Source organism: Zootermopsis nevadensis, unplaced genomic scaffold (genome assembly GCF_977971745.1).
Source record: "Zootermopsis nevadensis isolate Lab colony 2312 unplaced genomic scaffold, Znev_1.0 Znev_ptg000002l, whole genome shotgun sequence".
Taxonomy (NCBI): domain Eukaryota; kingdom Metazoa; phylum Arthropoda; class Insecta; order Blattodea; family Termopsidae; genus Zootermopsis; species Zootermopsis nevadensis.
Window position 1 is genome coordinate 7,356,088 of NW_028259134.1, and position 27,526 is coordinate 7,383,613.

Below are 27,526 nucleotides of genomic sequence, written 5' to 3' on the forward strand. Positions count from 1 at the left end.
ATCTAGTCTACAACCTCCCATCCTATTCTTGTAAGATCTACACCTACGTCTCTATTGTCACTTCATTCTTTCATATATTCCGACCAAAATTTTGCACATATTTTTCATCTCACCCACGCATTATGTGGTCCGCATAACCCATTTTCATTGATCAGATCACCCTATTAGCGGAAAAATTGTTCATGGTGCGCAGTTAAACACCACTCCTTGTAGGCGTATGATGGAGTATAGCTCCATGCAGTGGATGAAAACGAATGGCTACCTCCACGCCCCGGCCGCGTTACCCCAAATAAAATAATTTCAGTGTTCATTGAATTAGAAGCTTGGTCCTACAGCCAATCTTGGAGTTGCTCTGAAGAGAAAAATTCTGTCCCGCTGGGAATCGAACACCGGCCTTTTAGATGGTCCATTTGAATCGAACTGTAGTTGCTCCTCGGTGAGGGTGATCATTAAAAAATTGTGGTTCGAAGTGTTCCAGGATGCATTCTTCTATATGGCACCATCGATTGTCATGGCATGTCATCATTCAGGTTTGCAACATAGGTGTAACTGATATGATAGTTTTAATTTATCCCGTTATAGCGTTCCGATTACAATTTTTAAAAGTGGAGTTTTTGTGTTCTCTAATAATGTACATTTATCTTTCATACATGTCGCTTAAATCTCACTTCAGTACAAATTCAGTACCATGTTTGCAAGCCCAATCACTTTATCCTATTCTGAACCAGATGCATCCACTGCACATAATAAATAAGTTATATACAAATTTTTATGTCAACGTAATTATGCCTACGGATGTACATTTATTGTGCACATAAAATAATAAGTTCAGATTCCTGTTCATAAGTTGGTCAGCCTGAATATTTAAAAATGGCGTCTCATTTAGCAGGTGGGAAAGTGAATGTGGGACAAGTTCAAGAATTAGCGAGGAAGGAACTGCTCCAACTTCTTGGAAAATGTGACGGTAGTAAGGTATAACAAATTATTTAATTGCATGACTGCACAGAAGTAAGAACTAATGTACAGTATACGCAGACATGTATTGGTGTAAGAACTGCTTAAGTTATTCTCTGACAGAAGAATATAAAGGAATGTTGGGAGAAAAATTATGCGCTGTGTGGCCTTCCAGATCGAGAAATAAATTAATTTTTCCACACTTCAGACGTTCATGAAGACTGTGTGATTACTACTACTGGGGTAAAACGCTATTGCTAACAAGCTGGCCCTAAATCTAGATAAAACAAATATAATAAAATTTATAACAAATAACTCACCACAGTATGCTTTAAGTATTGGTTATAATGGAAAGTATGTACAAGAATTCCTTCAATCATATACTCTATTCTGTTGATTAATTTGTAAATCTTCATTAATAGCAGACTTAATTATGTACATTAGTAATTACAACTTTCTGTGGAATAGTTATAGGAACCTATTTCTCTGTCAAAATTAAGTGTATCATCTGTCTTATACATTCTTTCTTCTCTATATTTTTTTTCTCAGTGGTTACACAGCGAGTTCTTTGTTTAAAAATATAAAATGGATTTATTTCACGCTGTTACACTTCATCATTTCCTGGATTAATGTCTGTTGCCTCATAGGTCACTGTCCCAATTATCTGGATATAAACATTCTTTTTTGCATTAATGAACGATTGTTCCAGTCCCCTGATGCTAGTCAGTAATCACTTATTCCTTTCATATCCACAACCACTGCTAGTTCGTGCTCATTTCTTCAACACACTCTGGGCTGATGGGCTGCAGATCTCCTATTTATAGTATTTGTAATTGTACCAGAGGCTATCAAATGTCTCCATTTCTTTCCACCAACCTTAGATTGTGATTTTCCTCAGTACCTCCAGTCAACTGCTGGGATAGCACAGAAAAATAGGCCATGACAGTTTCCTTCCATATCCTTTCTAAGTCTTCATTCATGCACCCACCCTGTTATTTGAGTACTTAACCTGTGCAGTTGAAAAAGCTTTGTTGAATGACCTAAACAGTTAATAAATTAATCATTCAGTCATTCATGTTGTGCAGTTCTCAGACGTTTGTGAAATAGTAGAGTACAGTACTAAAAGGGTACTTCTGGAGAATATGTTTTGATTAAAGTGAAATAGCTCAAGTTATTCCATTGTGCAACTTTTGAAATGCATGTGGGAATTTATTCAGTTTGTTATTTCAGGCAATAGTATGGGATGAATCACTGGCAGGACCAGTAGGTCTTGTTGCAAAATACAGTTTATTACGGGAGAATGAAGTATTGAAAATGTTCCCCCTGAGAGCTGGCCACCTTCCTGCTGCTAATGTACGGAATATCATATTCATAACAAGACCACAGCTATATCTGATGGACTTAGTTGCTGACAACATATATGGGTGAGTCTAGTTACAACTTAATTTTTTATTTCTCCTTTTTGAGGTACACATTGAAGGAATATCAAGGACTTACTTCAGAACTGGATATTTCACCTATTTTAGAAAATCTGCAATGTCCTGCAGTCTGCAAGCCCCTGTTGTCCCTGCATTTCAAGATACAAATTACAACTAATTCCATGGAGCACATCCATGAGAAGCTTTTTCTCTTGTTATATGGAACCTGAAGGGTCATTGTTCACACAAGAACCTGTTACTGGACCATATCCTGAGCCAGACAAATTTAGTCCACTCTCTTAAACCCTATTTGTTTATCATCCATGTTCATAATGTAATTTACCAGTGCCTAGAAGTCCAAAGTTCTCTCTTCTATTCAAGTTTTCTGACTAAAATTGTATACATTTTTCTGATTTTGCAGTTCATTATGTCATGGGTGTAATTTCACCATTACTTGTCTGTTTCAGGGAAGAACGAGCAAGTGGGTACAGGAAGGAGTTCCATTTGTTCTTTGTTCCCAGGAAGAGTCTGCTGTGTGAAAAGTGGCTAAAGGTATGACATATGTCTCCACATTATAATTATAAGTTACTAAGGCAGACATTGGCTAAGGTCCTCCAATACTTTTTACAGCTATGAAAGCACTGAAGGTGTGCACATTAAATGGAGCACTAAATGCACCCAGTGTTCATTACACTGCAGCATAATAAAAAAAACACCTTGTAGGCCCATCCATGTCTGTCTGTCTGGTGGATATTTAAATCTTTCAGGTGTCCCTGCCAGGCTACCCCTAGGAATTTGGTAATCCCTAGGGCTTTACCAAGGGTGAAAGTGATCATGGGGGCTTGTATTCCAACAGTTCATACTCCCCCCTCTTGGGCTTCTGCCAATGGATTTGACTATGTGGGGCTCTTTCCTCCCAGGCTTTTGCCCCCTTACTTATGCCCCTCTGGGCTCATTGCCCCCTTTCCCTTGCCCTGCTGGCTTCCCTCCCCCCCTACTCCCATAGCTTGGCATCCTAGATTGTCTGATTTCCCTCCCTGGAATTTCAAAATACAGATTGGCTTTGCCCTTGCCGCACTAAGATACCACTGGGCCTTCATGTCTTTTGATTTTACGTGTCTTTATATTCTTTGCAGTGATTGCATTTTTCATATATGCAATTTTTATTAAGCTCAGTTGTCCTTTTGATCAAATCCTGATTTTTTGTAAGTTATTGCAAAGATATGTTTGAAACTATTTCCTCTTCCATTCTTTCCATTTCTCTCTTCATTATTGTGCATTCTTTGTGCTAAGTGCATAGTGATTATGTGCTGGTCATGTCTGTCCATCCATCTGCCAAGTTGATTCAATTTAAGAACCACTGAACAGATTTGGATGAAATATGATATGGAGATTGTGCCATTGTGCTTGACCTCAGATCATACTTTTAAATAGATTACAAATGTTGGAATATTGAATGTGGGAATTATGAAATTTGTATAATGGATTTTGAAATTCATTTTTTTTTCGAAAATTTAAAAATTATAGATGTTTATAAATTTTGAAAATTTAAAAGATTTAGAAATTTTTTACTTTTTCAAAATTTGTAAATTTATTTTGTGGGGCAAGGCAGATGAAATACTCTAAATGTACATTGCAGAGAACGCATGAGGATATTATGTATATTCCAGTATGGAATAAACTTTCTGAATTGGTGTATAAACATCCACTGCTGCCACACATTTCACTCTGAAGTGTGGGACCTGATACACCACTGTAATCTAAGTAATGAGTTTTAACTTTTAATGTATGAATTTACATTTCTCATATATGAAAATGGGGTCCGCAGTGGCCGCGCAGTCTGAGGCGTGGGCCTTGTGGTAACTGGGACCATGGGTTCGAATCCCACTCAAGCCATGGATGTTGTGTTGTGCTGTCCTGTGTACAGGTAGAGGCCTTGCGACGGGCCGATCCCTCGTCCAAGGAGTCCTACCGAATGTCTATAGATCAAGCCAACGGAAAGTTGGGACCCGCAGTGCTCAGGCACTTGAAGAACGGGTCGTTCCCAGTATCCCATATATGAAAATATCCTACGCCATGTTTGAAAGTTAAGAAGTGGTGTATGTATCTCATTGTTATTGTTCTTGCTTTACAGAATCGGGGTGTTTTTGGTAACTTTACTTTGATTGAGGAATTTGGCTGTGATCTCTTTCCTTTTGATAGCGACCTGATGTCAATGGAGTTGGAGTCAGCTTTTAAAGTAAGGAACTCAGTTCATGCATTTGCTTATGTGTATAGTTTCTGATGCTTTGTATTTGTTTAATGGTGGCATGTCTCACATTTTAACACTTAAGAGAAAATACGTGCATATTTTGTAATATATCCAGAATGTAGAACATAACAGTGAGAGAGTGCAGCCTGGAGCTTAGCATGTTAAGTGCATGGGTATTTCATACCTACTTTCAAAACAACAGTACATAAAATTATCACTGCACATCTTTAGGGGTCTACTGGACTAACAGTATGCATTATGGGAGAATTGTTTAATGAGTAGAACCTTAATAATGTTAAATGGAAATAAGGTGGTTTGAAAGAATGTTTTAGTTCTGTTTATTCATGGTGGTCTAGCGGTTAGAACGCTGGCTTTGTAATCCTGGGGTCTCGGGTTCGATTCCCGGCGGTGCCTGAATTTATAACTTGTGTTGGGCATGGCCGTGGTCTAGGCAACACGGAGTTTTCCTCCGGGGGCTTCCCCGGTTTCTCCGTGGCATCCCAACAATTACTCCATTCACACACAGAAGAAGGCAATGGCAAACCACTTCTGGATCATCTGCCAAGAACGTATATGAACAGGTCCCAGTCCGAGAAAAGGATGGAAGCATCCTGTTCATATGGACCTGTTGTCAGACTAAATAAATAAATAATATAAATTCATGTTTATTTACAGGTAACCCTCAATTTGCGCCAATTTTGAAACCAGAAAGTCAAAAAGTGAAAAAAATATATTTTACTATTATTTATAACGTTTTACAATGTTTCTCATATTGCTTCTTATACTAAATCGTAATTCTTACATCGCTGATTTTGAATAAAAATTATAAATACAGTCATCTTTGCAATTACGTATGTTTCGTTAATGCGAATTTGCTCCAATGAGATTGATGAATCGGTAAAAGCTGTTTGTGAAATGCAAACTTTTGCATATGCGAGTTTGCTCTTACACAGTTTCATTCCTGGGGCTTTAAACTTTCAAAGGACTAATTTAATCTCTGCAGGGGTCCCAGGGTTATTTTTACTACGCGATTTTCTATAGGTCAGCGTCTTACATGAATGCAACTATCGCATAACAGCAGAGATGACTGTACACATCAATCACATGAAAGAATTACAGTCAATCGTGGGGACCAACGAATTACCGATTGTAAGTGTATAAAATATGTTTTTTAATTTCTCTTTATTTTATTTACGTTATTTCAGAGCTTTAAATGTAATGTCATTATACAACTCGTCAATGTTTTGGTGCTGGGAACGCATGTCATTGACTTTCTATTCATTTACATTATAAAAGAGTTTCAATTTACGCCGATTCGTCCAGGAACACATCCCCGGCATAAATCGAGGGCTACCTGTACACCATTGTCTTCAGTTCTCATGTTCATGTGTAGTTAATTCATGATGATAGCATAGAATAAAACTACAAGAAGTTTCAGTTAGGTTTGCCAGTTTCCAGACAGAATCAACACAAGACTTACCAGATTTGAAGCTGAAAGGCTAACTACTGAACTGTAATGTTCAGTAGCCATTTATTTCACATTTACAGCAGTTAACTGCTCATGTTTGTCTTTATGCTGTTGTCTGGTGATGAATTTAGGAAGTTAAACTGTTTGCAGAATATGGAAGTGGAAACAACTTTGCACTTTGTTTCCATCTCGCTTTGTATTGTAACTTGTTATATAAGATTGTATAGAAAATTTTAATGTACTGTAATAGGGTGGTCACTGGACCACCAAGAGATAGGCAACAGGAGGGTTTTTGTTCTCCTGGGTTAAGTAGGATGACTTCCTTCCACAGGTTGTCTCACAGGCATTTTATGTATTTAATACGATTATTGTGGAACGTTTGCACTTTTTGTTGATGTACTGATTCTTCATTGCATGCCTTTTTTGTTTCAGGAATATTATTTGGAGAATGATCCAACATGCTTATACCAAGTTGCACAAGCAATCATGACCTTGCAAAGTCTATTTGGTGTAATACCTCGAGTATCAGGTAAGGGACCTGCTGCCAAACAAGTATGGGACCTGATGTGTCGCATGGCCCGTGAAAGACAGAGCACAGAGGCACCTGGACACATACCTCAATCACAAATCGATCATCTGTTGCTCTTGGACCGAGGAGTGGATCTTCTCACTCCCCTTGCAACTCAGCTTACATATGAGGGGCTGATTGATGAGATTTTTGGTATCAATAATAGTGAGTACATGATATGCATAATAAGTTTTCAGTATAGGATGGTAATTGAAGTGTGCTGTCAGATTTTATTATTTGCTCTTTGTGCTCTAGCACAAACAAATATCACCCATGTCTGATATGTTTTACCTGTGGGATAGGCAACTTGTATTGATTGAGTCATTGCAGAACACTGTGAAGTAACAATGGGAAGAGGTCATTGTTAAAACATTGTTGTGCAACAATGACCTCATCACATTAGTGCAAGAATTACATAAAGCACATCGGTGATTAGTACGGGAATGACAGTTACTTTGGATTGTGTTACTGCACCAATCACCTGTGTGATGTGAAGAATGTTAGTATTCTTCAAAGAATACAAATTCCTACAGTAATCTGTTGTTAGGTGCATGAAATATTGGATTTTTTACTATTTTAATGTTGTCAATGAAGCAGCTGCTTTAAACTGAACATGATTGCCTTGCTGTATGCTAGTATTCTCTTAATATCTGCACTTCATAGTAGTGACTTTTGCTTGGCTCATGGCTTGGTTTGTGACAGACGATGGGAAAATAGGTATTCATCAATCAAATAATGTTCTGTGCCACCATGTACATCATACTGTTATGCAGTCTTTGAATGCTCGCCGAGGTTACTATGGAAATCATGATTTTTATTGATGCAGGTGGGAATAAGCCGAAGTGTTCATGTATGTTAAGATTGTTTTTGTTAGGACAGGTTAGGTTAGGATAAATCAGGTCTGTTAGGGTAGGTGAAGACATGTTATATTAGGTTAGGTTTGTTTAGTTTCAGTCAAGGAAGTTTAAGTTAGGATAGATGTTTAAATATGAATTTTAAAATAGTTGGTGTTTAATAATTTTGAAAGTTTGGAAGACTTAGAAATGTTTCAATTTTCAGAATTTATAAATTTATTTTGTGGGACAAGGCAGACATTATCTCTCAATGCACATTACAAGAATGCATGAGGTTGTTATGTGTACCAGTACAGAATATCCTTACCTAGAATGCCATATAGTGTGAATGAAGAACACTTTTTGGCCATATCATGTCAGATATGGGAGTACAAAGGGACGGTCCATAAACTATTTATAGACTTCAAGAAAGTCTATGACTCAGTTAAAAGAGAAGATCTTTACAATATTTTGCTTACATTTTAAGCTGGTCAGGCTAATTGAAACATGTTTGAGTGAAACCTTTGGCAAAATTTGTGTAGGTAATCATTTGTCCAATACATTTCCTACTCTGAATGGCCTGAAACAGGGAGATGCTCTATTGCCGCTGCTTTCCAATTTTACCTTAGAATATACCATCAGGAAAGTCCAAGAAAATCAGGGTAGTTTTGAATTGAATAGGATATATCAACTTTTGGTCTGTGCTGATGATATTAATCTGTTGGGCGATAATATAAATACTATAAAAGCGAACACAGAAACATTCTTAAGGGTTAGTAGGGATGTTGGTATAGAAATAAATGCAGAAAATACAAAGTGTATGATCATATATCGGCATAATTCAGGACAGAATCGGAATATAAGGACAGCTAATGAATAGTTTAAAAATGTGACAAAATTAAAATACTTGGTGATGACACTGACAAGTCATAATGACAATAATTTCAAAATTAAGAGCAGATTAAATTCAGAGAATGCTTGCTAGCAATCAGTTCAAAATCTTTTGTACTCCCATTTCATAAAAACAACTAAGGATTAAAATTTACAAAAGTGTAATTTTGCCAGTTGTGCTGTATGGGTGTGAAATTTGATCTCTCACTTTGAGGGAGGAACAAAGATTGAGGCTGTTTGAGAACAGAGTGTTGAAGAGGATATTTGAACCTAAAAGGGAGAAAGATGGATCGTGGTGAAAACTGTGTACAGATGTTGTGGAAATACATTCATATCATTCTTGGTCTGTGTTAGTGGAGACCACTGATTTAGTGTATTGTCACTGTGTAGTATCTAGATTCCAGATTTCATAAGAATTTATGATGGACAGTTTCCTACAGATGGCAAAGATTATCGATGGTTTTGACAACTTTGTCCTCTGTTCTCTTGAATGACTTGTTAGACACAGTGTGTGCCCCCCACCCCCGTTACATTCTACTGTTGGTTTTGATTTTCAGCCCACCTTCAAATGCCAACTATTTCCCATCACCATCATCTTATCATTATATGCTTCCCTCACCGTGTTATTGTGAGAATGTCTTTCCTAGTCATACACAGAGCTTTTGTTCACTTGCTTGTCAGGTTGCAACATCCTGATACATTGAGATCTGAAAATTAACAGTCACTGAATCTAATAGACTTTCACGCTGTATGTACACCTGCTGAATGTGCCTGCTAGATGTGAAGACTTACAAGTACTCAGTTATTCAGCATCTGTTGAAAATAATAACAAAATTTCTATCTCAAATGAATATGTAAATAGTTCTTAATGATACTGAAGTTGATAATGTCTTCCCAAACAGCTACAGCTCAGTTTCCTCCTGAGAGGTTTACCAAATCAGATGATGGAGCCACTGACCTCTCTGCTGAAAGAAAACAAATCATTCTTAATTCTGGAGAGGAACTCTTTGCAGAGATAAGGTAAATATTTGTGGGTCAGTATACATTTATTTGATTGCTCAGAAACTAATATTTTAAATAAGGCTGTTAGTGTTGATACCTCATTCTCAGTTACCCTTTATTAATTTTATAGTAATAGATGGCATTCCAACAAATTGTATTTTTGTAAAGAAAATTAGCATTTCATTGCACTCCAGAGTAGTACCAGGGGCCCAAATTTGGAATCAGGAACTTTTGGCACAGGAATAAGTACTGGTGAGATGACCAGGATCAAGATCGGTGTTTTGGTCATCACTCCCATGTCTGGATCAGCTCTTGGGCTCACCCAATCTCCTGTGCATTGGGTACCATGGCTTATTCATCATGGCTAAATCAGCCACATTATGAAGCTAACCACTCATCCCCATCACCTCTATCAGATGTAGAAATGAAGAATATGTGAAACTTTACTGCAGCTTACAACATACCTGTGCATAGGGACAATTTTAATGCCTTTTGCTATTTTGTGTATTTTATTATCAGTATATTAATAATGGGAAGCATAATCACGACGGATGCTCTATGCACCAAGGAGGTAAAAGCAAGGATAGCCATGGCCAAGGCAGCCTTTGTCAAGAAGAGGATACTTCTTACTAGCAAGTTGGGCTTGGAGATGAAGAAGAAACTAGTGAAGTGTTACATATGGAGTGTCGCGCTGTATGGAGCAGAGACTTGGACACTCAGGAAGAAGAAACAGAAATACCTGGAGAGTTTTGAAATGTGGTGTTGGAGAAGAATAGAGAAGATCAGGTGGACGGATCGAGTGACCAGCGAGAAGTATTGAGGAGAGTCAACGAGCAAAGAAACATTCTGCAGGCGATTACACGAAGGAAAGCTAACTGGCTGGGACATATTATGAGAAGGAACGGATTACTGAGTGATATCATCGATGGCCAGATTGAAGGAAAGCGAGGACTGGGAAGAAGACTGATACAGCTAACCGATGATCTGAAACAAGGAAAGAAGATGAAGTTTCAGGAGTTAAAATGAGAAGCTGAGAATAGGGAGAACTGGCGAGCTCTCTTTGGGCAGAGCAATGGACCTGTCGTCAGACAGAACACTCAATAATAATAATAATATTAATAATATGTATATGAGACTGAATTTTGACTGTTGATGTTGGTTTGAAGATGTGATTCTGCTAATGGGGTGTTCATGTTCATATATTATCTTATGTTATATTGTGAGGAGCTTAGAGGAAGCATCAGTGCCTCTTAAATATGTTAGGTAACTGTTGTGCCACCATTTCGGATCGTCTCACCACATCTGGTTCTAAGCGTTTGGATTTTATTGATATCTATTATCAAAATGTTAGAGGTTTGCATACTAAATGTACCAACTTTTATGATAATGTCTGTATTAATGATTGCAAAATTATATGTATTACCAAGACGTGGCTTAATGATTCGTTTTGTAATCGCAATCTGTTTCCTGATGACTATCTCGTTTTCCGCGCTGACAGAGGTTATACCAATCTCAACTTAACTAGAGGTGGTGGTGTTCTGATGGCAGTTCACCTATCTCTGGCTGGTTGTAAACGCAGGTATGATCTTGAATTTATCAGTGAATGTGTTTGGGTTGAAGTTCCTCTTCCTGATGGTTTCAACTTACTAGTTGGAAACCACTATTTCTCGCCTAACACCGATGTTAAAGTTATTGAAAATTATTTTAATTCTCTGGAAAAAAATTTAAACCCTCAAAATTTTCGGGTAGTTCTTTTAGGTGATTTTAATATACCTGGTTTTGATTGGGTACAAGGCTTCCCTCAAGCTAACTCACATCACTATACCAAAATTAGAGGGGATGTCGTTCATAGTGCTGCATGCTTTCTTGGACTTGCTCAGCACAACCTTACCATTCAAAACAAGAATCTGCTTGATCTTGTTTTTGTTAATTTTTCCTCTGTCAACGTTATGATTTTTAATCACGATTTGGTTAAACCTGATGTTTTTCATCCTTCCCTGGTGGTTGATCTTAGAAATATATTTCTGACTACCAATTCACAGCCCTCTCGATGTTCCCGCAATTACGCGTGTGCTGATTATTTACTGCTTTACAGGTATTTATTTTCTTATGATTGGTCCTGCGTTTACAATCAGTCCTCTGTGGACTCCACCGTAGATCAGCTCAAGTCGGTGGTTACTGATGCATTAAATTTAGCTATTCCAAATAAGCATTCAAGTAAGTCTAAATTTCCTATCTGGTTTTCCGGTACCATAAAACATTACATTAATAAAAAGAATCATTCTTTACGTCAGTTTAAAAAGACCAACTCACATGAACATTATACCTACTTTGCGCACTTTCGTAAATTAGTTAAGGCTACCATTAAGTCTGATAGGCGGAGGTGGTTAAAGTCTGTTGTTGACAGTCTTAAAACTCACCCTAAGCATTTTTGGAAATACGTTTCAGATTTCAAAAGAAAAGATAATTATTTATTCAGCTAAAAATTGGTGATCAGTTTGTCACTGACCCCAAACACATTGCTGATGAATTTGCTACCCATTTTGAATCAATCTTTAACACTTCTTTCCGGTCCGTTAGTCCTACCGATACTGTTACTTCAGATTTTTTGCCCATCACTCCTATTTCTCCTGCTGAAGTTAGCAGGGCGATTAAGCGCCTCAGACCTTCAAAGTGTGTGGGGTTAGATGGAATTCCTTCGTTAGTAATGAAGGGTTGTTCTGGTATTTTTACTCCCTTATTAATCTATATTTTTAATTTAAGTTTAAATAGTGCCACCTTTCCGTCCCTGTGGAAACAAACAGCTGTTGTTCCCGTGTTTAAAAAAGGAAACAGTTCCACTGTTAGTAATTATAGACCCATCTTTATTCTTAATAACTTTTCTAAAATATTTGAATTTATTGTCTATGATCATTTGCAAAAAATTGTTAAGTATAGATTAAGTCCCACACAGCATGGTTTTCGTAAATTTAATTCCACAGCAACTAATTTGGTTACTTACCTTAATTCCATTTTTCCTACAGTTACTACTCAAGGACAAACAGATTCAGTATACTTTGATCTTACTAAAGCTTTTGACTTAGTTCCTCATAATATTCTTTTTGGTAAACTTAGAAACTCTGGACTATCACCCAGTTATGTTGATTGGTTCCATAGTTATCTTTCTGACAGGCAATCCTTTGTTCGTGTCTCTGGAACTCTTTCGTATCCTTATCGTGTTAAGTGTGGAGTGCCTCAGGGTTCCACCCTAGGCCCCTTACTTTTCAATATATTTATTAATGATATCTGCGACTCCATACACAATTCACAGTGCCTTTTATTTGCTGATGACTTGAAGATATATCAGAGTATTAGCGATGTTGATGACCGCAAACTATTACAGGATGATATTCATTCAGTGCAAAATTGGTGTCTCGTGAATGGGATGCAACTTAATTTAAGTAAAATGACTGTAATATCGTTCACCCGAAAGACAAACAGTATTTACTTTAATTACAAATTGTGTAACAATTTGGTGGCACGCTCTCATTGTGTTAAAGATCTTGGTGTTCTATTGGACTGTAAGCTTTATTTTCATCAGCACATTAACTACATATATTCACATAGCTTAAAAATGCTTGGCTTGATTCGGTACATTACTTCTTCCTTCTCCACTGTTGATGGCCTTTTGGTTTTGTACAGTACTTTAGTCCGTTCCAAAATTGAGTATGTATCCGTTGTTTGGAACTCTATTACTAATACTGATTCCTTTAAATTGGAAAGGATTCAAAGGAAATTTGTAGCTCTTTGTTACACTAGATTCTTTAATGGCGTTTGTGCCTATAATTATGATGATATATTAGTTAGATTAAATTTCTTATCGTTACATTTAAGGAGGAGGCTTTTGGATGCGCTTTTCCTTATCAATGTTTTTAAAGGCAAAATTATTTGCTCATCTGTTTTTGATACAGTTAGTCTCTGCATACCCACTAGGTCTATCAGAAACTACTCTACCTTTACTGTACAACGTAATTTCAAGGCCGGTCCCTCTGCCAGATGTGTTTCTGCTGCCAATGCAGTCTGTAGGAGCATCGATATCTTTAACAAAGATCGTATTTTGCTTACTGATGTCAGTCAGCTTTTTAAACAATAATCATCGTTTTTTTTGTTTATTCATTTCCTGTGCTGACTGTATTTTATTTTGTGGTATTAATTTTATAAGTTTTTTCTGTTTTGTTTTATTTAGTATTATTAATTGAATTATATGACTTAGGTATATTTAGTTCATTTACTTATTAATTATTTTGCATTAAATTAACATTGTACATTTATATATTTAGTTTATTTTTGTTTGTTTTTGTATTGTATTGTTTGTATTGTTAGTGCTTGGCTGTTATTGGCCTTTTTGGCTGTTGTTAAGCACTTTAATAAATGAATTGAATTGAATTGAATTGAATTGTAGTTGTAATGATGTCTACTGCTGTGGTGTTTTTGTGTGGAATATATATAGTATAGTAAGGAAAACACAACCATAATGCTACAATATAAGATCATCACCATTTATCAGAAGCTATTGTAGCCAATTCACTTCCATCAACCCCGATTTTTGTAACATTATTATTTCTGTATTCCAAACAAAGTTAAAAAATGATAGTGATGAAACATGTTCTTGTTTTAGGTCATTCTGAATCAGAAATGCAAGAAGGGATGCTTACTTACACAGAATTTACTATAGGTTTTGTTTAAACACATTGTAATTAGCTTAAGTGATTTCATGGATATAACATATTCATTGAGAATGTTAACAATACTTCTCTGATCATCAAGTCTTGTGCTTTCTTGAATTCACCAGTTGAATGAAATATGATAAATTATGGTGTATAACCTTCTCCATAGTGAATTGAATCAAAACACTTGTCATGCAGTAGTGAATTTTTTTGTGTAAAAGTAATGCTTTGTTACATTTCTCTTCTTTTATAGGGATAAGAATTTCAATGCTGTTGGTCCGGCATTGAGCCGTAAAGCAAAGTTGATCTCTTCCCAGTTTGAAGAACGTCATGGAGAAAAAACAGTGCAAGAAATTAAACAATTTGTTGCTCGACTACCACATATGATGGCCACCAAAGCATCACTAGCAACTCGTATGTTTATAAGCATTAGCTTGCCACAGGTTCAGATGATGGACATTGAGAAGCTATTTAACGTTTATCATCCATGTGGTCATGTGTAGCAATAGCTTATTGCTAAGCTGTTAACCCCAGAGATTGGGTCCAGCTGGCAGCCCCATAGTATAGAGCAGGGGTTCTCACCCTTTTTTTTTTTTTTGCTGGCGTACCACTAATTCTAATTTAACACATTAAATGTACCACTAACCAAATGCATTCAGGGAAAACTTAATTATGTTAATATTATCTTTTGATTTTCTTTATTAGTATGTGTACCACTCAACATTGGCTCGCGTACCATAGGTTGAGAAACACTGGTATAGAGATTTAAATCATCTCTTACCATAATGAGAGTTTGCTCGGGACATAGAAATGTGTGCAATGTCAAACAGCATTTGTTCGTACATACTGCAGCCTGTTAACTGTATGTCAATTCTCAGTATTATATATATCTCCATAACAACTAAGTGAGAATTGATTCTTATGGTCTGAGTTGCTTTTGATATGCATTTTATTCACATAGTCCATGTATTGCGTACTTAAGAATATGAAACATGCTGGGTATAGATGTATGAAAAGAATATGGTGGATCATAAAATTAATTATGTTTCTGCACAGCAGAGTAACAAATCTGCTATTGTATAAAATGCCTAGGAATGTTATTTGCTTTTTTACTTTGTGTAGCCATTTTATATATTGTCAGACATCGTTGGCAATGTGTTACATGCAGGCTTTACAAGTTCAGACTATTATGTTTGTTCCTGCTCACATTATCTGTTCATTGCACCACTCACTTTCTTTTTAGATGGTAGTGTTAAAAGTCACTGGCCATGTGGAGGCTGTGAAACATTGATTTTATTTGCAGATTTGGATGCATTTAATTCAGTTGAAGATGCAGACTGGTTAGATTAGGTTTTGCTGTGTTACATTTTGTTAGGTTAGGTTCATCCTGCTGACACATTACTTAAATTTCTCTTTATTTTCCATACAATACCTGGGATTTACATACCTTGGAGAAGTGACAGTGATACATTCAAAACCTGTTCAATCCATTGTTTGCAAAATTTTGATTGACATTATATAAAATTCACAGGAATTTCATACAATGCCTGTAACGTGTTATAATAATTATTGGTAATTACACTGTGGGTTCTTTACAAGATGAGTTTTATACACACTTTGTTATTACAGTTAATTATTTTCTTTACTGAAGTTCTGTTAGTTTATAAATCAAAAGCTTGATTTAGATGCACAGGCTCTGGAATGGTTATAACTGTTCCCTTCTTACTGCCATCCATCACTATTTCTGCCTAACAGCTTGGTAGCTTACATGCTGCGCTTTGTCACACGACTCACACTGGACACAGCCGGCCTTTATCTGCTAATTCACTCAGAACTGACTGCTTACCACAGCGCATTGTTCTATGTCTAGCCCACACGTAATGCACATTGCTGAGATGACCATGTGAACAGCACTATATTTGATTCTGAAATGTTAGCAACATGTATTTTTTCTCTCTCTCCTGCATGTTTCTTTTGTAAGCAGCTGATCTCTTTTTTCTGTTTGTTTTTCAATATAATCATTGTTTGGGTTAAACCATACCAGCTTACCAGTTTCATTTTTTCACATTTGTATACTGTCACATGTTCATGATTTCAGAATTTATAATCAAGATCAATACTGATTGTTTTCCAAATAGTAACATAACTTCTTAAAAATGATTATTTATAGTTCATACATAAACCAGGCAGATGCTTGTGTGTCTCAAATGTGTTATTATGCTGCGTTTTTTAGTCTTGTAAGCCCATCTTTGTTTTAATAAACATAAACTAAGAATGATTATTGATTTTTATCATTTCAGATACAACAATTGCTGAACTAATTAAGGAGGTGACTGATTCTAACAAGTTTTTGGAATCCCTGCAAACAGAACAGGAATTTATGAATGGAATTGACACAGATAAAGTGCATCCATATATTGAAGACTGTATTGCACAGAAGGAACCTCTGATTAAAGTAAGTTGCAACAGTTGTGCATTTTGAATAAAAATTAATGCAAACATTTTCTAACTCCAGCTTAGATGTCATAATTGTGCCTTTGGGCTTTGTATCAAGCTTCATTGTGCTTCTCTTTTTTATGCATGTACTTCCCTCATCACTACAAATGAAGAGTAATTTTGTTGTTGACAATTGTGATTGATGGATATAGTCTAAAATAAAATATTCACATTGTTTACAGATATTGATAAAATTTAATTCTGACTATAATTCAAACCTGAAATTATGACTTTGACAGGGGGTCTTATCCTGCGGTCTGCAAACTGTATGCAGCATGCTGATATGTTTTGTGCAGTCCTTGTATGTTTATGGTAATACTGTATCACTTTATGTAATATAAAATTATTACCTGCTATCAGAAAACACACTTTGTTAACATACTTTGTATTTGACAGTAATTGTCACTGCAAGAAGCTTTTTATTTTAAAAAGAACATCAGATCAAAACCTGGGATATGTCTTACTTATGAGCATATGGAGGGTTGCATGTGAATTGCAACAACAGAAATGAAACCAATATTGAAAGATCAGTCAAGTAAAAGCAGTATCAGTATCTCACTAATAACTGAATTTGGTAAAGAAAATTATTGGATAGTATGTATTTGCAGCTGTAAATTAGTAACAGTTTCAATAAATTATCCTCATTTATAACCTTGAAGTCCAGTAGTCAATAAACAAAGGTAAATATGGCCTTAGGACTGCAGAATATTCATAGTCCTGACGGATTTTGTCTAAATTACCTGATGTGGCAAAAAATTTAATTGGATCAGTACAGTTTTATGGAAAAAGTCTCAGGGTGATTAAGAATGCATTTTAGTTTTTGACATAGATGATTAATCTAGATTTTTCAGTAATAGTAAGTGCATATACAGCATGTTTCAAAAGCAGCTTTACAACTTGAGGGTGAGATATTGGTGAACTTATAGGAGAAACATATAATTTCAGAACATAGAAATGTAGTCAAACACTTCAAGTTTTATGTCCATTGGATTTTTATGGTTCAATGTGACTTCCATTTGTTATGCAGTAGTCAATATCTTGCCACACACGGTGTAGCATCTCCAGTGTCACTTCAGCAACTGCGGCGGTAATTCGAGTTCGGAGTTTGGCCACATTTGCAGGTAACGGTGGCACGTACACTCAATCTTTAACAAATCCCCACAAGAAAAAATCTAAAGGTGTTTGATCCGGGGAACGAGGTGGCCATGCTATTGGTGTGGCCCGACCAATCCACTGACCTGGAAAACGGTTGTCGAGGTACTTGCGCACTTCTCCGGAGTAATGAGGGGGTGTACCGTCTTGCTGGAAGTGAATGCGTCCTTCCTGGTCATCTTTGTCAAGTTGAGGAATGAGGAACTGTTGGAGCATGTCCAGATACACAATGCCGGTAATGGTCTTCTCCATGAAAAAGAAGGGGCCGTACACTTTATCTTTACTGAGGGCGCAAAACACATTAACTCTTGGACTGTCACGAACATGTTCCAGGAAGGCACATGGATTTTCACTACCCCAAATCCTGCAGTTATGGGTGTTGATCTTACCAGTGACATGGAACGTGCTTTCGTCACTGAAAATTACTGAGTCCCGAAATCCTTTGCCATCTTCAACCCGCCGCATCATTTCCGTACAAAATTCCGGTACTACAGTTTATGTGCATGAAACTAGATGTGTTTGGCTAAATTTGTGCATTTAAAAATATTGTGCACATCCTTTAAATAAATTTATATTCTCCTGCGAAGTTGTAAAGCTACTTTTGAAACACAGTGTATACATTTTTTCACACAAGAAGGGATAATGGATTCTGCATGAAATAATGAGATGTAAATGACTTTGTTTGGAAAGTAATGTAATCATCAGTGTTTCAGCTGTGGATGTAGTTGTTACACTTGAAGGGAAGCAATATATAGGGTACAGGGATGATAAACCTTTAACTTACGAGAGACATGTTAAATTCTAGCGCCCGTTCTACGAGAAACCTGCACTCCTAGCATTGTGTACTTCAGTACTGACGTGTTTCACTCAGCTGAACACATTGCAGAATACAATAAATTTTCTTTTGCATACCTGTTTGGTGAGATGTTTTGTGGCTTTGAAACCTGCAAGCACTCTTCACTACATCACAGTTTGCATTTCTTGTGGTATACTTCAAAACATTTACTAATATGCAGCCCTGTATCACATTGATGCATTTTACGTGCACTCCCTTTTGTATCCCTTATGTATAACAGGTGTGACAGTTTACTCTGGAGAATTGGCCCATGATTTCTGAAATTTACCTCAAGCCGAGTAACTTTTCTCTCAGTGGCAGCTTGTCTGTCAATGAGGTGACAGGGATGAGGTAAGTTTCCAGCATTTTCAGTCATGTTTTGCATGACTACAAGTTGGAAGTTCCTATGTGTCATTTTGGCACTACATGATGTCAGGAGGAGGAAGCTATTCAAAATAGTCATGACTAACATGTGGAAAAATAGTTTTTCTCTTCACTTCCATGTCTGCTGTTGGATTGAGTGGTGGTCATATCAAAATATCTCTTATGCTGGTTATAGTCTTGAACAATATGTGGCTTTAAGACATTTTTGTATTTGTCACAGAAGTTACCTTCCGTTTTGTTGGATTTGAGGTTTTCATTTCAGTGAGTCTGAAGATGGCTGTCTTCTGGGTTGTTGCACCGTGTAGTCTGTTAGAAGTTTACTGACATGTCAGAGGTTTTTGTTACCTCCATCATCAGCTGGTGATGGAGGCACCAGACTGTACAGTGCAACAACCCACAAAACAGCCATCTTCTTACCTTCTGTTATTGGTGAATTGTGCATATTTGTCAGTACATACACGTCACACACTCTCCAGACAATTACTGTCTCATCTCTTGTCCTGGACCAAATACCGCCACACTTGTCATTTGTTTTGTAGTAGCAGGTCAAGTGGCATTCTCTTTCTCCTAGGTCATACTGTTCCACTACAGCCGATTTTCTGTTTAGTCAAATCATTGAATAAGTTTGGAGAAGAAAAGAAGTTGATCAAATACGGCTTATATCCATGACCGTCTTTGTGGTGTGTATAGTCCTTGAATGAATTCTGGCATTATAGGTTTTAATTCCTTTCAGATCAAAAATATGTTTTTCTTTACTACCAGTAATCCTACATATTGCCATAATCCCTCCTTCCTCAATCACAGGCTTCTGCCATTGTTCAACCCCACTGTACATTCAAAATTATTTAATGTAGGAAGTTATTGGCATGATGAAGTGAAGTCAAGAAATGTGGGGGGGGAGGAAACAATTACATAGTTTGGAAGAGTCTTGAATTGTATAAATTCATATGAAAGTTCTTTTCCTCTGCCATGGAGTGAACAGCTGCATTGTGCACTGCTGAACACTTATTTTATTTGCTGTTGTGTTTATTGTGGCAATGTTGATTCAGTTGATATTAGCCTCTGAATCTGACATTTGTTATGTGTATTGTTTATGTGTTCAGATTTACAACTTGTATAGACATGTGAAAAATGAGAGAAATATGTATACAGTGAACTTAGAGACTGAAATGTTATCATAAGATAACATGAGTACAAGTTCAGTTAACATTCTCCTTTTGTGTTTAAAATTTACATTGGGCTGATAAAATAAAATGCATTACCACTGTTTCAGGTATTGAGACTTATCTGTATGCAGTCAGTGACCAACAGTGGTTTAAAACTCAAGGTATTAGAGCATTACAAACGAGAAATCATACAGACATATGGTTTTCAGCACATCTTGTCCCTCACAAACTTGGAAAATGCTGGTCTGATCAAATTACAGGTAGCAGTTTAATATAGTCACATTTCATGATCAGTTAGTTGTTTTAATATAAAAAATATGTTATACTGAATGGTCATTGGTAAAATGTATTCTCACAGCAAGGTTCAAGACAGTACACTGTTTTGCGGAAGACTCTTCGACTTACAGTAGAAGATGGAAGTGAGATAGTGCCAACAGACATCAGTTATGTGCACAGTGTATATGCTCCCGTGAGCGTGCGTCTGGCTCAATATTTGGTGCGCCCTAATGGGTGGAGAGGTTTGCAGGATGTCTTGGGTCTTCTTCCAGGACCAACGATTGAGGAAAGTCAGTCACTACCAGTTGGCCGTGGACCTCGTAGTAAGTATTACAGATGGTTGGGAAAGATGTTATCACTGATACTCTCATACTTTATTTCAGTAAGGAAGTTCATTTTAAGAATTATCAAAAAAAAAAAAGAGGACACATGAAAAAAGTTATCACAGTTAAACAAAACTGGTTATATCATTATAGAAGTATGGAAGTTTTAGACACCCAAAATAACTTCTTGGATATTACCTTGAAGGTCAAACTATGTCATTTATTGGCCTAACTTTGTGAGTGGAAGAAGAAAAAAAGTGATTGTTTAGAGGAGGTCATAAACTGAAATTTTGAGTACACTGGGTTGCAGTTTTTAGCAAGCAAATGCCAAAAGAGTACCTTAATGTAGACATGACCACTTCCTTTCATATTTTTCTAAATTCATAATTATCCATTCGGTACTAAGTAGCCTGCATAGTTTTTTGTAATGTGTTTTGTCTCACTAATGACTGATTTTAAAAAATAATTGAATATGTGAACATGTTTATAACAGTGAGTTAGTAGCATTTGTAATAAATTTCCATGAAGTTTCAGTACATTGCCTTGTAGCCTGCATGTTGAGAAACAAGGGTGAATGCTGCCTCAGGTCTGGAAAAGGTTGAGTACCCCTGGCCTGTGTGTTTGACAAAGTGTTGTTAAATAAGTCAAGAAACAATCACATCACTTTAATCCATCACCAATAAACTTTTTAACAAAACTCTTGGAAATGAAACTACAAAATTGGATAACAACAACAACTTATTTCTAACATTATTTATCATTCCTTGGAAATTCAGTTAATATCTAACAGTATAATATTCATACAATTTAATATGAAGTTGTCTTATTTTATAACCTGTATAGTACCAAGTTTTTGGATCCCCATATAGCCAGCTAGCCTGATTTAAATTCTACAGTTTTGCTACACTGTGCATCTGTTTGGATAAAATAACATATCTTAATTAAAACCCATGTACAACAATGAAATAAAATTCACATTATACAGAAAAGTTTTCTTTACCATTTGGATTCATGCCTCAAACTGTAGCACCTCAAGAGTATTTATAAGTAATATTACACGTATTTACATTTTCTGCTATCATCAGATTCATATTTTGAAAAATATAATGATATTATAAATGTATTTGCCTTAAAATTTTAATGCATTATGTAAATGATTATTTTCCCTCAGTCAAACAACTATGGAATTCTTGTTCCTGGTATAAAAGCACACAAAGTTGGGTTCAACCAATTTTTCTCCTCCATATTACAGTCTACCATTTTAGGGTCAGTTTTGCTTGGTATAGTTTCCAACACACAGAAATACCATCGGCCTCACAACAGTATAAATACATTTCTTAATGTTTTATGTATTTTTTTCCCATGTGGGACAAACTGGATGATTTTGGTCTTTTTCCCCCTACATCATTCTATTCTATTTCCATGTCTTCCACTGCAAGGAAAAGGTCACAAAACAATTTGTTTCCTAAATTACAAGTGGGTCATTTCACTTCATATGGGTTTTTATTATAAAATATTCTATGACAACTAAATAAGTTTTTGTTCATTTGAAGTTCTGCGACTTAATGCCCATTATGTCACTTGTAAGAACATTGGTTGTGTGTATAGTTTGCACTCCTTGGGGCTTCAGAGCATTATTCACACCAAACATTCCAATCAGATGCAGCTTTACTTGCCTGTCTTGTCTTTCCAGTACACTGCTTTGATATTGCTATGATCTCTACTTACAATATCCCATATTTTCTTTTCAGAGCCTTAGAATCAAAATGTTGGGATATTCCATCTGTTATGCCAAACTGTTACAATAAGCAGTTTTCCTATTGTAGAGGTCATCAATGGTAGTACACCTCAAAGTATTGCGAATATAAGTACATTGGACAAGAAAATTACTAAGAAAAGTATTTAATTGCATAGAATCCCTGAAAGAAGCAACTGTACTGTAAAAATGACGCGATAATCAACTTGTAAATAAAATTAAAATAATTACATTTAAATGTTTGAGGATCATGTAACACTGTGAAATTAGTAGTTCAATTGTGCACTTTCAGATCAAGATACTGAAATACTTTACAGCCTTATACTCAGTGTTTATTTGAAAGTTGACAGATTATAGCCAAAAATAAGGAGATAATTCCCACAAAGAAGTCATGGGTGTTAGTTGTCAAGAGAAGCTGTGTAAAGATATTTATGAAAGAAAGGAAAGGGGGCCCTCTTCACAAGAAAGTTTATGAAGGTTATAGGGTCATCCTTCTAGAGTACATGAACATGGTTTCTATGAATTATAATCCAATACAGTGATCACAAAGTCATATTATGTGATGTGCACCATGTCTTAAGTCTATTGTGGGCCAACTAGGGATACCAGTGCCATGTCTTAAAAGACATGCTTGACCTTTGAAAGTTAATAATGTTTTGAATAAAGGCTCTGCTGCATTGCTTTGTACCTTATGTGCATGGTTTGGTTATAGGAGGATCCATCGGGAGTCAGTCATCACAGAATGATATGCCAAGAGTTGTACTAGTGTTTTTTCTTGGTGGCTGCACATTTGCTGAAGTTTCAGCCTTGCGTTTTCTCTCCCAGCAGGAAGACTGTAAGTGTAAAGTTTTGTCTTCATAATGTTATTTTTTCTCTTCATGTTACATATAAAATCTTGCAGTGTTAATTTTTTCTTCCATTTGTTTTCATCTTCTTGGTGACCATAATTATAATGGGAGGGGGAGGAGGTCCAGATTTGACCTGAACTTTTTATTTTTTGAAGGCCAAATCAAGAGCTGTACTTATACCCATATAGGGTAACAAGTGTTGGTATGTGGGCTATCCACAACAGAAATGGTGTTTAGAAGATGACTGTCTTCTGAGTTTTAGTGCCATGTAATCTGATAGAAGGCTGCCTCCATTATCAGGGTAATGATGATGGAGACATTAAGCACCTCTGAAATGTTAACAAAGTTGTACCTGACTACAGAACATTGCAACCCTGAAGACCCATATTCATATTCTTCACCATGATAGGATGGCCATTTTCTCTTCCTGGACATTAATATATGCCGGAAACCTGATGGCTCACTGGACCACAAGGTCTACGGCAAACCTACCCACATCATCCCCTACCTCAACTCAAAATTCCTGCCACCACCCTTCCAACAAACAGGCCATACTTTCCACACTGGTGCACAGGGCTAGGTCTCTTTGTGACCTGGAAAGCATGCAGAGTGAACTGGGGTTACTCAGGACCACTTTCAGGCAGAACGGATACAGTGACCAGTAGATTTGATGGGTCCTTAACCCATCAGTGAGAGTGGCACCGTCCCCTCAGAGAGACTTGCCTCTGTCACCTTCCTGCCCTACGTAAAAATGAGCTTCAACTGTATCAGCAGGTTGCTGTCTAGGCACAACATCAAGTCAGTGTGCCTTCCGCCAAAGAAGATTCCCAGTGAAGGATGACCTGGGACTCAAGACTCCTGGAATATACAGCATTCCTTGTGAGTGCAGCAAGGTCTGTATTGGGCAGACTATCAGTTCTATCGAGACTAGGTTCAAGGAGCATCAGCACCACATCCAGCTGGAGTGACCTGATAAATCCGCTGTGGCTGAATGCTGCTTCAACCTGGGCCACCGTATCCAGCTCCAAGACACCTTTGTCCTGTCCACCAAATCTGGATACATGGATTGGATGATCAGGGAGGCTATTGAGATTGAACTACATCCTGACAAGTTCAGCAGGGAGAATGGACTTTGCCTGAGCCGGTCATGGAAGCCGCTCATTCACTCTCTCCAAGGACTCTGGAAGCATCCCATAGAGCATTGGTAGTCCCACCCGGGCCACTAACCACTACTCTGCCCTTTTCAGGGAACTTCTGGCCCCAGCCAGTGCTCCCTTACAATCTCCTGTTTCCCCCGCATCATGACCACCCACCTCCTGTATGTCCGTTGATCCACGGACCGGACTCTGAGGAGCCCATAAAAGGGTTGCTTTCTTCTTTCCTTTGCTCCATCTCTCTCTTACAAGCTGCGACAAGCCCACACTCTGCTATTGGTTCACACATCCTCGTCTGATTCTGACACCACTTCCCACTGGTTGGGTTTGGCTTTTCCTTAACTCTCCGGTCCTTATAACTCTAGCGCTTTCCACTTGCACGGCCTACTCTTTGCCCTGATGATGGAGGCAGCAAGGACCTCTGAAACATTGGTAAACTTCTACCAGACTACACGGCGCAACAACCCAGAAGACAACCATCTCCGGGACACCTTTATTTTTACATTGTCTTTGGATGCTACTCCAAACTCATACTTTTTCATTTCTTGCAGTCACTAATACCATTGTGATGGATCTTTAACTTGTGAGGTGGTATGATCATCTGTGATGATATTATCTATGATTTTCCATGATTTCATTATCCCTGATATCCATCTGTACCTATGTAACAGCTTGAGAATGGTTGAACAGATTTTTGTGACATTTGGTGTGGTTATGCCATTTGAGTATACTTCAAAACCATACTTTTTTATTTCCTACAGTTGGTTATACCAACATGACAAATGCTGGAACTTGTTATGATTTCATTACCCATTGTTCTGTCACTGGCTGTATGAACTATGTGGACTGTTTACCCTGTCATCTTGACCAATTGATCATGTTGCTTGCCAGCTGTCAGTGTCTCCATTAACTAAGCTGTCATTTATCAGTGGCCACATCAACTATTTTGTATCACACCTATCAATGTACAAATAAAATACTTCGTAACTCATATGTACCCTACAGAGTACACTATTCAAATCTTGTTTTGTGGTGGGAAAGTTTTTGCAGTATTGTCTTGTAACCATAATAAAACTGATCTTCATTAACATTCATAGGAATTAAAATTGAAGATGATGAAGTAATTACTAAATTATTAGGCAAAGCTACAGTCCAACAAATGATCTGCAAAGTAATTAATGACAACAGTGATAATGATGAAAATTAAAATTAACGTTTTACTTCAGTCCTTTATTAGGACAAATTATTAAGACAGTAATGAGGATGGACATTAATTCCATCTGGTGCTGACAGTTTTCATTATTATCTGCTGCTCCCCCATCTTATACAGAGTGATTAAACTCTTCTGCAATACTTAAGTAGGTTATTGCATAGATCATTTGGAGCAGTAAATATAGTTTTCTCTCTGATTCACCACCATTTCCAGCTGACAATGTTTTTTACATTGATCTCACTTTGTATTAGTGTGATTATTTGATGGGGACTGCACTAAGAGTTTGTGGAATTACAGATAGTTGAAGTATAGGTATCAAAGTTGGACATAGATACTGATAACAAATCTGACAGTTCCCCATCACATGAACAAAAAACTACTGAAAGAAATAGTCTGAAGTGACTATTGAAAAATGCTTCAAAGGGTAGAATTTGCTTCCTTTCTCTCTTTCATTGCAAATGAGGAAATCAATTGATTTTTTTATGTTTGTCATCAGTCTTTCGACTGGTTTGATGCGGTCCTCCATTTTCGCCTATCTTGTGCCAATCTCTTATTTCCACATATTTTTTACAGCCCACATTCTCAAAAATCGGCGTCATATATTCCAATCTTTGTCTCCCCTACAATTTTTCCCTTCAACTGTTCCTTCCATTACCAAATTAACCAATACTGGGTGCCTCAGAATGTGTCCCACCATCCTATCTCTTCTGGTAAGATTTTTCCATAGACTTCTTCCTTTGCCTATCCTGTCTAAATTGATATGTTATGTTATGTTGAAAGGAATTGTTTGCATTTTTTAAAAATCAACAGTAACCAAAGACAGCATAAATGTAAAAACATCATAACTTGGAAATCGTGGTAAATCTGATAGAAGGAACTTTATTTACATTCTCTGTGCCAGTTGTTCTCCCCAGCAACCTCCATGAGTATTGTACAAAATCTTTTCGGAATCTCTGTTTGTAACAGATTTTAAGCAATGAGCATTAGCAATAAGAGTGGAGAAAGTTTATGATCCAAAGACCTTTATCTAGAAAATTATGATTAGTTTGGCTAAATGTTTCATCCACTTGTTTAGTTATTTTGTGCCATTAACACATGTTTATTTCTATATTAAATAACCTATACTTCATTTTCAGTATGGTTTTCAGACATTAAAGTGGTTAGAATATCACTTTTCTAGGTGATTTAACATGTGAGCCATCTGTGCAAGTATTGGCTGCGGTAGAAAGGAACCTTTACATAAAATAAAACATTATTTTAATCCCACTAATATTGTATTTCTGTGTAGCCTTTGAAGTCTGAAGTTTACAGTAATTTTGCTTTAAAACATTCAAAATTCCTTCTCTTATAATAATTTAGTAATATATTTATTGGTGCTGTTTCAACTGTAGTGGTTATTAATTAATGTGTTGGATAGGATGATGAACAGATTCAGGGTTCTGAGAAAACCCATGATTAAATTCATTCATGAATTTGTAGAGTGTTACCACTACACCAGCGTGTTTGGTGGTGTGTGTTTGAGAAAAGTAAAAAAAAAAATGCATGTGCTTCTTCATTGATAGTTTCTACTAACTTTTTTTTTTCCAGCATTGGTAGAATTTGTGATTGCTACTACAAAACTTATAAATGGGAACACATTTCTGAAGTACCTGATGGAGCCATTGGGACCAGACATTCCACCTCCAAGACAATGAAGAATATGAACTATAATGATGAATGACAAGTCTATTAAGAATTGTATTTTGTGTTGTGTATGTACATGTGGCAGCAGCATCACTGGGACAAAATTAAATGTTATCTACTCCGGGATGTGGCATTAAACTTCCTGACTG

General features: G+C 36.7%; 1 protein-coding gene across 1 annotated transcript; it reads left to right on the top strand.

Annotated features, from left to right (window-relative positions):
* Window positions 1-838: 838 nt before the first annotated feature.
* car (vacuolar protein sorting-associated protein 33A) lies at window positions 839-27,503 on the top strand. The gene is made up of 12 exons (XM_022083616.2): window positions 839-972; window positions 2,185-2,378; window positions 2,840-2,924; window positions 4,507-4,611; window positions 6,524-6,824; window positions 9,286-9,403; window positions 14,345-14,505; window positions 16,392-16,546; window positions 20,232-20,384; window positions 20,483-20,723; window positions 23,192-23,314; window positions 27,282-27,503. Exons 1-12 carry the CDS (start codon window positions 871-873, stop codon window positions 27,386-27,388), a joined length of 1,845 nt encoding a protein of 614 aa, XP_021939308.1. The 5' UTR covers window positions 839-870; the 3' UTR covers window positions 27,389-27,503.
* Window positions 27,504-27,526: the final 23 nt, after the last annotated feature.

Excerpts from the sequence above, each read along its gene's own strand:
- car (XM_022083616.2), top strand. The coding sequence starts at position 871 with ATGGCGTCTCATTTAGCAGGTGGGAAAGTGAATGTGGGACAAGTTCAA. Across the intron at positions 6,825-9,285 it reads GATTTTTGGTATCAATAATA|CTACAGCTCAGTTTCCTCCT; the intron begins GTGAGTACATGA and ends CTTCCCAAACAG. Across the intron at positions 9,404-14,344 it reads GAACTCTTTGCAGAGATAAG|GGATAAGAATTTCAATGCTG; the intron begins GTAAATATTTGT and ends CTTCTTTTATAG.